General features: G+C 35.1%; 1 protein-coding gene across 4 annotated transcripts in view; it reads left to right on the forward strand.

Moving 5' to 3' along the window:
• Positions 1-15,301, forward strand: part of IQUB (IQ motif and ubiquitin domain containing) — a 109,993-nt gene that overhangs the window by 3,759 nt on the left and 90,933 nt on the right. For all 4 annotated transcript variants that reach the window (XM_039861059.1, XM_039861061.1, XM_039861058.1 and 1 more), the window contains exons 2-6: positions 2,232-2,656; positions 5,014-5,148; positions 8,228-8,389; positions 8,476-8,648; positions 8,850-9,005. In XM_039861059.1, coding sequence (XP_039716993.1) covers positions 2,236-2,656; positions 5,014-5,148; positions 8,228-8,389; positions 8,476-8,648; positions 8,850-9,005 — 1,047 coding nt within the window. In that variant the 5' untranslated portion in view covers positions 2,232-2,235. The remainder of the gene's footprint in view (positions 1-2,231; positions 2,657-5,013; positions 5,149-8,227; positions 8,390-8,475; positions 8,649-8,849; positions 9,006-15,301) is intronic.

The following is a 15,301-nucleotide window of genomic DNA, read 5'->3' on the forward strand; positions in this document are numbered from 1 at the left end:
CATCTCCAAATTGTCCACTATATTTGTGAGTCTGTTTTTGATTAGTTTGTTCCTTTTATTTCTTAGATTCTGCATATAAGTGAAAGAATATACTGTTTATTTTTCTCTGTCTGACTTAAATACCTTCTAGGTCCATCAAAGCAATATCTTTTTCCATCTCCTTCCTTTTAGTCTGTGTGTGTCTTTTAATCTGAAGTGAATCTTTTGTATTTTTTCTTCTTAAAAGAAGTCCCTCCAACATTTCCTGTAATACTGGCTTGGTGGTGATATATTCCTTTAAGCTTATTTTTATCTGGGAAGCTCTTTATCTGTCCTTCAACTCTAGATGATAGCTTTGCTGGATAAAGTATTCTTGGTTGTAGATCCTGGGTCTTCATCCTGTCGAATATTTTTTGGCAAGCCCTTTTGTCTTGCATAGTTTCTTTTGAAAAATCAGCTGCCAGTCTTATGGGTGTTCCCTTATATGTAATTATTTGTTTTTCTCTTGCTGCTTTTAATATTCTTTCTTTGTATTTAACCTTTGGCATTTTAGTTTTGATGTATCTCGGTGTAGGCCTCTTTGGATCCCTGATTATTGGAATTCTCTGAGCTTCCTGAGTTTTATGTCCATTTCTTTCACCAGATTAGGAAAATTTTCCATCATTATTTCTTCAAACAGCTGTTCAACATCTTGATTTTCTTCAGTTATACTTATCAGACAGCTATTTGACCCTTAATAGTGTCCCATATGCTCCTTAAACTATTTTTATAGTCTTGGCATCTTATCTTTTGCCATTCTGATTGAATGTCCTTGGCTTTTCCATCCTCTAGATAGGGCATTTGATCCTTTATTCACTTTGATTATTATTCCATTTAAAATACTTCTTATCTCAGATTTTGTGTTCTTCATTTCAGACTGGTTCCCTTTTATTTCCATTTCCATTTTTTATGTTTTTTATCTCTTTAAAGTTCTGTTGAAGTTCTCTACACTTTCCAAAAATTCACTGAGCATCTTTATAACCAGTGTTTTGAACTCTACATCTGTTAGATTACTTGATTTCTTTATATCTGGATCTCTGTTCTGTTCTGTCATACGGTTTCTGCTTCTTTGTCTTCCCATTTTGGCTGTCTTTCCATGTCTGTTTCTATGTGCTAAGCAAAGCTCCTAAGTCTCCCAGTCTTATTAGTGTGGATTTATGAAGTAGGTGTCTGTCCAGTGGCACAGTCCTGAGAGGGGTTCAGCTGCAGGCCAAACTTAGCCCAAGCCTCTACCCCTTAACAGGGGCCACCTGTTAAGATTCAGCAGGCAATCCACAGATGCTATGCTTATAGTTGCCTCAAAAGGCCACACCAGAAACCGAGGCCAGCTACCTCCAGTGTGAGGCACTTCTTAGCAAGGAGCACCTGACTCCCTGAGTATACACCTGGATGTGGCTTGGGTGGGGAGGCAAGTTGGAGGAGGCAGGGTTTCAGGGAATCCTCTGGGCAGAGCGACCTCTGTTATCCAGTTTGATGACGTCATGGCTATGGCGGCAGTATGATGCACTGGGAGTGGGGAGAGCTCAACAGGGAACAATAGATACTGCCAGCACTTCTGTATAAACAAGCGACTTCACTCCAACAGTGTCTCCCTGTAAGTCCCTGGTACCCCCTGTGCAGCCGAGTCAGCACTGGTGCTCAGAGCGAGCAGGTCCGTCACTGCGAAAATCCGCTCGCGGACGTGGCCCCTTGAAGAGGCATCTTCTGCTGCCGCAGACTCCATCTCACTCAGCCACTCAGATGGGGCAGCCCCGCATCCTCGCCCTGTCCTACCTTCTTCCATTGCAAGGTGATTTTGTGGATTTCTCCCTAGTTGTATGGCTTGTTCATCTAGATCTCAGGTGATTTTTCCTTGCTGTTTTCTCCTTGTTTCCATCACAACTTTGATTTGGCCACCAGAGAGATAAACAGAGTCTCTATCACCTATGCCATTTTTTTTGCTTTAAAATATTTTTTAATATATTCACAGATTTCTCTCAAATTAATTGTGCTTTGAGGTTCTGTTTTTTTATGTATTTTTACTTTCATTGGTGTTTTTATTAAAAATTCACTGATGTTTTTACCTGATGACATTACTAAGATAATATTTTTTAAAAAATGAGCAAAATTATAGTACATTATGAACATTATAGCATACAAGCAATGAATTTTATATTTGGTGTAGGTTTTCGATATTTGGTATATAGTAAATGTGTTTATTTTTCTCAATTCAGGAAAATGTCTGAACAGGAGGAAGAATTTGATGCTCAGAATGCTCTTGATGCATCAGAAGGTGATGGTGCTTATGAGATCAACATTCCAGCTCCCTCACAAGAGGCGCTAGAGGCAGATCAAATTGAGGAAAATGAATCTGCACCGGAACCTTCTGGTGGGGGCCATGAAACACTTGTCGAAGAGCAGAATGACAGGAGCACTTCAAACCTGGAACCAAACAATGAAGAACAACTCGTGGAAGAGATTATGTCACCCGAACAAGTTTTAGATTCTCCAGCACATGAACAGCAGTATCTATCTGAATTTGATAGTGCAATGCAGTCAACCAAACGGTATTCAAATGATTCTTATCTGACATTTCTGGATAAAATAAAGGCTGTAAAGGAATCCCTGAAAACATCGATGCAAGATTCTTTAGCAACAGGTATTACCTAGGGAAGACAGGCTATTTGCTTTCCTCATTTTGAAGAATGGTTGCTTTTTCTTGTTTGTTTCTGCTTGAAGATTTGTTTTATACTTGATGTTACTTTCCCTTTCTCTGTCCACCAAACTTCTCTAGCTATACCACTTGAATTTCTTAACTATGTGGGAAGCTTGTCTATTCTGCAGTATCTACTCTCCCTAAATCAATGAACATCTTTAAATTTTAAATGGATGTTTATCTGCTTTTCCCAAATAAAGTAGGTTTTAAAAATGTTTGATGATCTTGAAAAATGGTAGGCAAATTCTCGAGTGTAATTATAATTTTTTTGCATGCCAGTTTGGAATTAATTGTACATAGCTAGCAGGTGGTGGGATGGGAACTTGAGTCCCGATTTTCTAGTTTCATACCAGTGCTCAGTACACAGTTTATGGTGCTTTTACATCTTTCCAAATTTCAAATTTCTGTGTAATGTTACCGTATACTTAGCTTCATAAAAATCATTGTCTTTTCTTATAAGTTAATTTTAAAGATATAATGTTGATGGCATATGGAAGTTATTACTGCATTTTTGGTAACAAGGCACAGGGGGAGCCACAAAGAGGTGGTTACACAGAGACCCATTCTACCGGTATGGTTAAGCAACTGCTCCTTCTTCCCCTTGTCCACAAGTTTTGAGAGAGTTTCCATCCACAAGATGGAGAACATGGACCATCAATTAACAATAACAGCAGCTTAGTTTGGCTGGTAAAATTTAGCCTTTGGTTGCAGTGGGGTAGTTTACCCTTGTATGGTGTGTCCACATAAGTAAAGAATGAAAAGGTGGAAGGAGAAGAAATTAATCAAGCCCAATTATACCTAACTAAAGCTGTTATTCTTCAGTTTCATTATTCAGTATAAATTTGGGCTCCATTTTTGATATTTCTGTGATTCCCTGATATTGTAGCTTATAACAAACACATGGTGATTTTTTAAAAAGTTGTCTTGGCCCTGTAGTTCCTGAGGCTCACAACTCTTTAACACATCTCCCCTCCCCAAAGCTTAGGAAGCTACAGCTATGAAAATTTTTAAATTTATCATCGAATTTTGAATTCACAAGATAATTAAAACAGCCTTTTGATAATTTAACATATGTGCACATGTTCTCTTTGTTGATAGAGAACTCTGAAAACAAGTTTTAACAAGCTCTAAGAACCTTAGCATCAACAGTGCCTAGTTGAATTTCATCCTAGGTTACTGATAAATGTCTGATTTGACATTATGAAAACTCGTGACAGGCATCTAGAAATATAAAACTTTTTTGGCCTATAGTGTGCACTGTGTACTCCATCTTACTTATTACATCTCCATTAAAATATAAAGTCTGTAGATATAAAAAAAAGTTTACCCCTTAATAATTGTTTTTAAATACTATATTTCCTATAATTTGTGAACAGATAATCATTTTATAGTAACAAATTATATAGTATAACATAATATATAACATATAGTATATAATATGTAATGTTAAAATATATAATGTAAATAATAAAAATATAAAGGTTTTTGATTTCCTATTTCATAAAGTTGGGAGTGAGCCACATAATATCCATTCTTTTGAAAAGTAGATTTGTGAATAGTTATTCTAGATATTTGTAAAACAATGATTTTTCTGTTTTGCACTTTGGCAACTATAGACATAAATAATTATAGGAAAAAGAATGGACTTAGTATTAGATATCACTTGGTTGCAAGGTCAAAGAAAATTTTCTTTGAAAATGTCTTGATTGGTTTTTCTTAGCTTCATAGCCACTCACTGATTTACTGATGGATGATAGCGATATGTGAACAAAGTATGCATTTCTAAGTTCAGGGGCACTCTCGAGCACTCAGGCTCTCCCTTTCTAATACTACAGAAAATGCTTGGTTTTCTGAGACGTTTTCTATGTTTAGAGCTGAGTAATATGTAGCACATATTGGGAATCTTTCAGAGTAGCTTAGTTTTATTTTCCATTTCTTGTGGCATTCTGCATGAGGAGGTGATCCTGAGTATGCACTGATCCCCATGCCAGAGAATAGAAAGGAGATCTGAACTTCGAGCTGGAGTTGGGGGAGCAGGTGTTCACCATTGATGCCAACTCCTGAGATTCTAAATCAATTTCAAAGGAAAAGGTCGCAACCGAATGTCACTTCTCATAGAAAATGAAAAGTAATTCTCATCGTGGAAGTGCAGTGGGGGAACATGGCAGAAGCAACTGCATTCTATGTCATTAAAAATTGTCCCATAATTTTCTATCTGCTTGTGGACTGTGGGTTGCTGACCCTTACTTTTTGACTATGATTCTTTCTTTCTTTCTTTCTTTCTTTTTTTTTATCTGCAGTAAAAGCTGTACTTCTTCCCGTGGGCCAGGAAGTTATAATGTCTTTTAAAATTGACAGCACTTTTAAATACCTCAAGGATCATTTTTCAAACCTATTAAATGTCCCACCTGATGTGCTGCAGATAAGATATGCAGGTAAGTTTGGAGGCTCATAAAACTTATCAAGACTTCTTTAGTTCTACATGTAAATAATCAAGATCTTTGATTTGTCAAACTAAGTGTCTTGACATTTACTGTTTGCACATGATATTGTGGTTATGCATTCATTCATTCAATGCATTTTTATTGAGGACACACTTTGATTTTAATACTTTGCTAAGAACTGAAGATATAAAGAAACATGAAACAAAAATCCCTGTTCTTAAGTTGTTTACTGACTAGTAAAGATACATGTAACAGTTCCGCATAATGAGTAAACGTTTTAATGTAGATAGGCACAAAAAACTGTGTGAACAGGGCGGAAAGAACCTGGAAGATCCTAGAAAACTTCATCTAAGAAAAGTGGTAGTGCTCATGCTAAGTCCCAGAAAGGTGAGAAAAACTGGGACTCTTGGGAAGTGGTAAGAAATTAATCGTGGCTGGAAGAAAACTGTATGTGGGGAGTGAGGATGAGTGAGCATGGATAGAATAAGATGAGGGCTGAAAATGGTTTATCTACCAATCGTCATACATTCACATCAATTCACATTCCCATGATGCTCATGTTTATTTATATTTTGTGGGCAGTATTAAGCAGCCCATTTTATATTAGCTTTATGTCATGAGAAGATGTAGTCATTGTAATTGTGATGGAATTAACCAGACTAACATAGCTAAATAAAATTCTATCGAATATGTTTGCACAAATGCTAATATTTTAGTTTAAGAAGCTCTGATATTAAATTTATAAAGGTGCCACAGAAAGTTTCCAGGGAAATAACATTTTTTTTGGTATGGGGAAATCCTAAGCAGTAAAAAATAGTAAGCCACACCTACCGAGTTCCTCCTCCTTGCCAAATCAGAGAAAAACAAGCAGTTCAGTTTCAAAATTATTTTCTGAAAACTACTGTAATGAATATGCTCTAATAATGTTTGTGTACTCAAACAACTTATTATTAAATCTTGGTTAGGGAAACAAAGCTGAAATTTAAGTAGTAATAATGATAACTTATTGAGCATTTACTGTGTGCTAGTCCTACAAAATGTTCTGCCTGCATTATCACGTTATTCAATCCATATAACAACCTTTTGAGGTAGATACTATTTTTAGGAACTTTTTTTGAGAGAAGGAAACCAAAGCACAGGGAACTTGTGCAAATTCACATAGCTAATGAGTGGCAGAGTCTGAACTTAAATATAGGTGTGACTTCAAGAAGGAAATGTGAGACTGCTTGGCATTAACTGGAAGGCGAAGTTCAAAACTGGAGAAGAGAGAACACGTTACGACTGGAGTAGCTTGTCAGTGGTACCTGAGAATCTCTTTGTACTTCATAATCTTTCTTCTTTGTGTGTAAGTACAAGGCATCACCACTGGGTAACAGGCTTATGTCAATAGCAATGATAAAAAAGCTGGATTCTATGTCCACCACTCTCTAGGATAGGTGATTTCTTCTGGTATTAGAACTGGAGTTCAAGTTTGGTGGGACTAAGCCTACTAGAGAAAGAAGTAGAGGAATGAAGAGGGCTCTGGGAATCTGTGTTCGGTTCTTATGGCTGTTGTAACAATTAACCACACATTTAGTAGCTTAAAGCAACATATTACTTCTTACATTTCTGGAGGCCAGAAATCCTAAGTCAGTTTCACTCGAGCAAAGTCAAGGTGTCAGGAGGGCTGTTCTTCTGAAGATTCTGGGAAGAATCTGCTTCCTTGCTTTTGCTAGCTTCCAGAGTTGCAGTCTTTGCATTTGTTGGCTTGTGGCTCCTTCCTCCATCTTCATATCCGTGCTTCTGTCATATCTTCTCCTCTGTAGTCAAATATCCCTCTTCCTTTCTCTTATAAGGGCACTTGTGATTATAGTTAGGGCCCACCTGGGTAATACAAGATACTCTCTCCATGTCAAAATCCTTACTAAAATCTACGGTCACTTTTGCCATATTAGATAACATTCATAGGTTCTGGGGATTAGGACATGAACATATTTTGGGGCGATTATTTCAGCCTATCACAAAACCCATATAACATGTTATTTTTTAAAGTTAGGAATGTAGGATATGAACATGGACGGACCTGCAGGATATTATGATAAGTGAAATAAATTAGAGAAAGACAAATACCATATGATCTCACACATATATGGAATCTAAAGAACAAAATAAATGAACAAAACAGAAAAATAAAAGAATTTAGGGTGTGAAATTGAAACTCCAAGATCTTTGTGTTTTCTTGAACATAGCTAAAAAAAATACTAGTGGTACCTGACACATTTCTAAGAATGACTATAACAAAACCTTTGCTATGTTCCAATACCTAATTGTAATTTAGGAAGACATACATCAGAAGGTTGATATAGATTCTATCAATAAAGTTCCCATGTCACAAAGAGTGGCCAGTAACACATATATTTTTGTAAGCCTTAAAGTAGAGAAATAAAATTAGAGTCAATTTATAGAACAAGCCAATGGCAAGGGGGTGGAACTCGAAGCAACACAACACAAAAATAAAGTGATGGACACTTTTTCTAGCACAAAACTGAGACTTAACTCCACCTTGGCATGAATTAATTTATATGAATTTCTGACTATAGAAACAGAAAGGAAGGGATTCTTTGGAATTCTGAGTATAAACACTTTCTGCTGGAGAGAGGGGTGGGTATTAAAATAATCAGGTTTTCCCTGATACGGATATGTCCTGTGCTTACATGTATAATGTCATTTTTTAGAGAGTTGGCATTTAGAATATAATTTGCTCATATTATAGAATATTTTTAATTCTTAAATGTTAATAGAGTTGCATAGTTCTTAGGTATTTGCATTTCTGATGAGTTGAGAATTGTAGCTTTACTTGTAAAGCTGGTGTCTTGCTCAGGAGTACCACCTTAACTTCTCCCACTATGGAGCTTACTAACGTTAACAACAAGCACTGGACTCCATCGATACTTGGTATTTGATACCAATCAATATTTGAAAATTGAACAGCGTTTTTATGTAAGCACCTTTGATGTTTTCCATCCCCTTAAAATGAGTACATATAGTCATTTCTTTGTCACAACACTTCTATAATTTTATCTCATTTTAGGAATACTTTCTAAAAATAATGAGACTCTCCTACAACATGGAGTTAAGCCGCAGGATGTCGTACAAGTGGAAATCTTCTCTTCACTTCCAGATCTATATCCAGTCAGAAGAATAGGTAGATTAAGTGATGCCTCTCAAGTCTTAACTGTGAGAGTAGAAACTGGTTAGTTATTCAGTGTTTTTTAGTTAAAGTATTTTAGAGGCATTTTGTAGTTGAGCTTCCATTCACTGTTGGTTTTGTCTCCTCAGGCATTGATCAGTACCAGCAGGTAGCTGTTGAGGTTATAAAATCCGACTTTCACAAACCATTTCTTGGTGGATTCAGACATAAAGTAACAGGAATAGAATATCACAATGCTGGAACACAAACTGTACCTAAAAAAATTCTCGAAAGAAACAATATGTTTTGTAGGGATACCCAGGTAATATTTTTATCTTTTAATATGGGTGTTTGAAGCTATGGAATCAGCAAATGTTATGCTGTACACCTCTCTAAAGTATAAATCTTCTAAGGAATTATTTGGCTATTAAAATAATAAAAGAAAATTAACTTAAATGTATAGGAAAATATACTCTTTACCCACGTATATGTATATAATAGATATTTGTTCTTTTTATTTTAGACAGTTTTTCAGAGGAAAAAACTTCAACAGACTACAAATACAACATCTACACAGATGACTAAAATTGGTGTGTATGTATCAAATATGACTGATAAACTGATAATACCAGGAAGATATTTTACAGCAGCGGAATACCATGCTCAAAGATTAGCGGCGGTAAGATAATTTTTATTATGGGTGTAATAATAATTAAATATCTGAGTCAGTTCTGTGTATATCTATGTATGTTTCCCTAAGCCACTCTAGCTTGAGGTATAACCCACATGAATGTTGTTAAAAAAACTATTCATAACACTTGTTAAAAATGGTAAGGCAGACGATTCAAGAGAGGCTGCTGCAATGGAGTTTTGTGGTAGGGGAGTGAGATTGGGCTCAACTCAGAGTACAGAAGGAAAAGTGGGAATTTATAGCCAAAGCAGGGTGGGAGTCAGTGGATGGAAAATTACTAAGAGAAAACATCAGGGGTAAAGAGGGATTCTGGCTAACCAAACATAACAAGATTTTTACTGAAGGCGGCCAGTATAGGCATTATCTGGGGGAATGGTGGAAGTTGAGGAACCTGATCGAATATTAAGAGTGATCAGATATTGAGGTTGGAGAGTTTAATTAAACTGGGTTGGCAGGATTCTTACCCAAACTGAACAATGCGAAGAGGAGCACAGAAAACCAAATGTCGAGGTGTAGTTGAAAAAGAGTTCAGAGAAGCCTGCTCAGAGTTTGGTCAAGGAGAGAGTCTTTGTCAGTGTGAGTCACATTTTATTAATAGTGGAAGCAGTCTGTCTCCAATGCCCCCCACTTTAAGGAACCAGAATCCTAATGCTCCTAGTCCTGTCCTTTCTCACAGGGAATCCCAGAAGCTTTATGTGTTACCTTTGGCCATTATTTGCTTTGTCCTCTCTATCTCTTGGCCTTAACCACTCTGTCTCTTGGCCTTAATACTTGTGGCAGTAGAATCACCTAGGGCGGTCTCCAGAAACCAAAAGGTGATTAAAGTCTATTTTCTCTGATACTAATATAGCCACACCAACTCTTCTGTTTTTGTTTGCATGGTCTCTCTTTTTCTATCCTTTTACTTTCAACCTATTTGAGACTTTGAATCTAGTGTGTATCTCTTGTGGATAGAATATAATTGGATCTTGTCTTATTATCCAGTCTAACAAACTCTGCCTTTTGACCAGAGTGTTAGATACATTTATATTTAATATGATTATTGATAAGGTTCAGCCATTTTGCTATCCTTTTCTGTATGTGTGTGTCTCTTCTTGTTCCTCTGTTTTTTTACTGCCTTTTATGTTAAATATTTTCTAGTGTGCCATTTTAATTCTTTTGTTGTTTCTTTTTCAACTGAAAACCTTTATTTTCAGTACAATGTATACTTTTTTAAAAGTGTGCAATTCAAAGAGTTTTACTATATAGAGTTATGCAACCATTATCACAATTTTAGAACATTATCATCATCCCAGAAAGAAATTCTGCACCCAGTAGCAGTCACTCCCTATTTCTGTCAATCCTTTCTGTCTTAGACAACCACTAATCTACTTTCTGCCTCTACTGATTTGCCTATTCATTTTATATACATGAAATCATACAGTATGTAGTCTTTTGTTACGTACTGACTTCTTTTACTTAGTATAATGTTTTCAAGGCTTATCCATATTGTAACATGTAGCAATATTTCATTCTTTTGTGTTGCAGAATAATATTGTATATACTCAATTGTATATACCTATTGTATATATGCCAATGTATGTATGTACTATAGTTTGTCCATTTATCGGTTGATGTACACTTGGGCTGTTTCCACTTATTAGCTATTAAGAATAAAGCTACTATAAAAATTTGTGTACACATTTTTATGTGGACCTATGTTTTCATTTCTCTTGGGTATATGCCCAGGAGTGTAATTGCTAGATCATATGGTAAGCCTATGTTTAACCTTTCTGAAGAACTGCCAGACTGTTTTCCAAAGCAACTGCACTATTTTATGTCCCACTAGCATGTGAGGATTCTAATTTCTCCACATCCTCAACAACACTCATTATTGTCTTTTTGATTATAGTCAGCCTAGTGAGTGTGAGGCAGCAGCATCTCATTGTGGTTTTGATTTGTGTACCCTAATGGCTAATGATATTGAAAATCTCTACATGTGCTTATTGGCAACTAATATATATTCTTAGGAGAAATGTAGTTTTAGATCCTTTGTCCATTTTTAATTGGGTTGTCTTTTTTATTGTTGCTTTATTTTTTAAAATTATTTTTGAGTCATTTCCTAAGTGGTTGCTCTAAGTATAATCTAGGGATTACAATATACATCTCAATTTATAATATACTTTACAGTTATGCTAACTGAAAGCCACCAATTATTGAAATCTTGCCCCAATAGAACTCCAATTTCATCCTTCCTCCTTTGTGCTCATTGGCATAGAAATTTGTATATTCTATGTTCTAAGCCCTATAATTCCTTTTATAATTATTGTTTTATGCAATTGTCTTTTAAATAAATTAAGAGTAGAAAAGGAAAATATAGTCTTTATATTTTCCTACGGAATTAGATTTTCTGGTGCTGTTTATTTCCTCATTTGGATTAAAATGAACATCTAGTGTCATTTTTTTTTCAGTCTGAAGAACTCTGTTTAGTGTTTATTATGTGTGCTTGTTTGCTTGATGGTGTGATGAAGGTCTTTGAGTCTGTTCATTTATGTGCTTTTTTTTCCCTCTTCTTCAGAGTGGAAAATTTCTAATGATCTATCACCTATCATTTTTTCTTTTGCCAGTCCACATCTGCCGTTGAGCCTGTCTGTGATTTTTCATTTCAGTTTCTACTATTAAATCCCCAAATTTCCATTTTGTTCTCCTTTTATCATCTCTGTCTCTTTATTGATACTATTTGATGAATCATTGTCATCTTACTTTCTTTTAACTCTTACATATTGTTTCTTTTAGTTCATTGCATCTTTGGTAAGTCCAATATCTGGGACCCCTCAGAGGCAGTTTCTATTCTCTTTTATTTTTCTTCCTATATTGGTTATGCTGTCTTCTTTCTTTGCATGTCTGATAATTTTGTTGTTGTTGAAAATCAAACATTTTAGATAGTATATTGTGGTAACTCTTTATTTTGCGCCTTTTGATTTTCACAACCTCTGCTCAAGGAAATCAAGTTAATACTTATCCATCTGCTTTATAACTTTAAAGAAATTGACTGACATTTACTCTTCTCTCTTACATGTTCCTAGTTCTTATATGTTTATATTTATCCTGTCCCCATTCACTCCAAGGATTGGTATTATACCTATTTTACGTTTGTGTATTTGTTTAGTGACTTCCTTGGATTAATTAATTAGAGCAGTGGTTCTCAACTGGTAGTGATTTTGCCCCCAAGGGCACATTTGCATTGTCCAGAGACATTTTTGATTTGGTAACTTGAGGGGTGGCGCTACTGTTGTCTTGTGGTAGATGACAGGAATGCTGTCTTCTGTATCCTATAATGCATAGGAACCACCTCCCCCACTACAACAAAGAATTATCTGGTCCAAAATATCAATAGTGCCGTTGCAGAGAAACCCTGCTTTAGAGTCAGTCTCTTTTACAGTATGTAGCCACTTATGTCTCTGCTCATTTTTAAATTTTTTGATTGTTGTTTTCTTTTTTGTGTGTGAGTTTGGTTTCCTAAGTGTTGCCCCTAATTAGCATAACTTAATGGTCAGACAGTGATGGATCATAAGTTCTGCTCAAATTCCTTGAGCCAGTAAACTTCCACTCTTTGCTAATGGATCCATATGTGGATTGGAAGACACGTTCAAAGTTCAGGCAAATTCATTTTGTTTGTTTCCTGTTAACTTTATAGCTGACTTTGTTAGTGCCTGTTGTTCTAGCCTGATAGATTTTTATTTTCTCAGTCCGAACTGATTTTTGCTTTATTACTGTACAGGGGTTGGATGGAGGCTCTGTGATCTCATTAGGAACCTAAGCTCCTTTTACCCTTTCATTCCATTAATCTTATCATGAACTTGTTATCATTTGATGATAAAATGGTTAAATAGCCTTTAGCATAACGTCTGCATCTCATGTAGGAAGAAGGGAGAAGTCAAAGGAGCATGTCCCATGTATGCCACCTTCAGGTGTTTTCCCTGAAAACCCCTCCTAGTGACTTCTATTCACATCTCATTGACTTGAACTGTGTCACATGACTTATCCTGCTGCAAGTGTGTGATAAATACATGTTTAAAGTTTTATGTTGTTGCTCCTTAATAAGATAGAGGTTTGCTTAGTGAGGAAGTAGGAGAGAATAGGTAATTAGGTAGAGAAATGAAAGTCTCTACAATACTTTCCAAGCTTCGATAAAATGATATTAAAGGAATTAAAAAAAAGTATAAACTTATAAGAACTAGGAACATGTAAGAGAGAAGCGTAAATGTTAGTCAATTTCTTTAAAGTTATAAAGCAGATAGAAAAGTGTTAACTTGATTTCCTTGAGCAGAGGACATGAAAATCAAAATACTTGCCAAGGGGCATGACATTAAAAACCAAATTGATTTACCTCATAGAATCTTGGAAAGTGAGTTGGAGGTTTTGTGGGAGATGAAAGTGAGAGGTGAGCTGTAGACATGGATTGGTTAAAAGCCAGTGTAAGGAGTAATTTCCATTTAATAAGTTCTTTTTATCTTCATTGATTCCTTTCTACTTGTATCATGTTTCTTTTATGCTTGAGCTTCTTGAGTTCAATGATTAATATTTATTTAAAATATTTCCTGTCTTAAACAAGATTATGTTATGTGTGACTACTGATATTTTTGAGCACCTGTCATCTCATTTTGTTTTTTCATTTATTATTCATTTATTATTATTCATTTATTATTCATTCTTATTATTTGCTTATTCTTTTACCAACCTTTCCTTCTTTTTGTTGGTTTGACTAAATTTTTCTTTTTTCTTTTTTTTTGTTTTGTAGTTCAGAAGTAGGTACTTTTCCTCTTTTTTTTAGTGGTTACTCATAAAAATTTTTAATGTACCTAAATTTTTAATACCAAGTGCCTATTTACTCAGGCTCTATATCTTTTCTATTAACAAGTCAAGGACCTTAGCAGGCCTTTCTTCATTTCCTTCTACTCCTTTTTTATTACTCCTATCCACTGGGAATTTGATCTAGAATATAATTTTATATAAATATATATTATTCTAACTCAGATTATTGGTTTTATATATGTGAATATATACTATATATGAATTTTTTCAAGTAAGATATATTTAACTTAGTTTTTGGAAGTTTTTGTTCACTTCTTTAATTTTTCCCCTTTAAATTATTGTTCTTGCTGGTAAACATTCTCTAGTAATTATTTCAGAGTATACATGGGAGGTAAACCATCTGATTGCTATGGAATGAACTCATTCTTGGGTCCTAGTTTGAGTGGGTATAGGTTAGGTTCAAACTTATTTTCTTTTATAACTTCAAGCTGTATTTGATTAGAAGTCTGATGTTAATCGGATTCTCAGTTTTTTGTACTCTTTCTGGAAGCTTTTAGGATTTTCACTTTATCCTTAGTAATCTTACTGCGATGTGCTTGACACTTGGTGCTGGCCCCTTTCTATCTGAGAGCCCATGTCTTCTTTAATTTTGGAAATGTTCTTCTATTAAAAATTTTTTTATTGAAGTATAGTTGAAATACAGTATATTAGTTTGGAATGTACAACATAGTGATTTAAAATTTATATATCTTACAGTGTGATGATCACTTATGATAAGTCTAGTAACCGTCTGTCACTCTGCAAAGTCATTATGATATTATCGACTATGTTCCCTGTGCTGTACATTACATCCCCATGGCTTATTTATTTTATAACTGGAAGTTTGTACCTTTTATTCCTCCTTTACCTTTTTCACTCATTTCCATACCCCATCAGTTTATTCTTTGTTATTTATGAGTCTGTTTTGTTTTGTCTTATTTTTAGATTCCACATGTAAGTGAAATCATATGATATTTGTCTTTCTCTAACTTATTTCACTTAGCATAGTATCCTCTAGGTCTATTCATCTTCTATATTTTGAGTAATTTCTTTAATCAACCATTTTCCTTCTGTCTAGGACTTAACATCATATGTTTTGGGAATGTTTGTATTTATCTTCCATGTTTTTTAATATTCCTTCATTCTTTGTAATTTTTATAACCCTTTACTCTGCATTATAAAAGATTTTCTTGCCTAAGTTTCTTGCTCACTCATTCCCTCATAAGCACTGCACATTTTGCAGTTCAGCTTACAATAAACTACTGGTTCTTGGCCAATATCCATTCTCCCCATTGTTGTAAAGCTTTAGCTGGGCTTATGGTTGTCACTGAAGACACATTTCATTAACTCTTTCGTATATCGGTGAACCAAGTAACTGACTTGAAGGCATGGAAAATGAAGTGTGAGGGGAAATGATGTGTGCTACTGCTGGATATTGCTCTTAAGTGACT

Source organism: Pteropus medius, unplaced genomic scaffold (assembly GCF_902729225.1).
Source record: "Pteropus medius unplaced genomic scaffold, Ma_sr-lr_union100, whole genome shotgun sequence".
NCBI classification, from domain to species: domain Eukaryota; kingdom Metazoa; phylum Chordata; class Mammalia; order Chiroptera; family Pteropodidae; genus Pteropus; species Pteropus medius.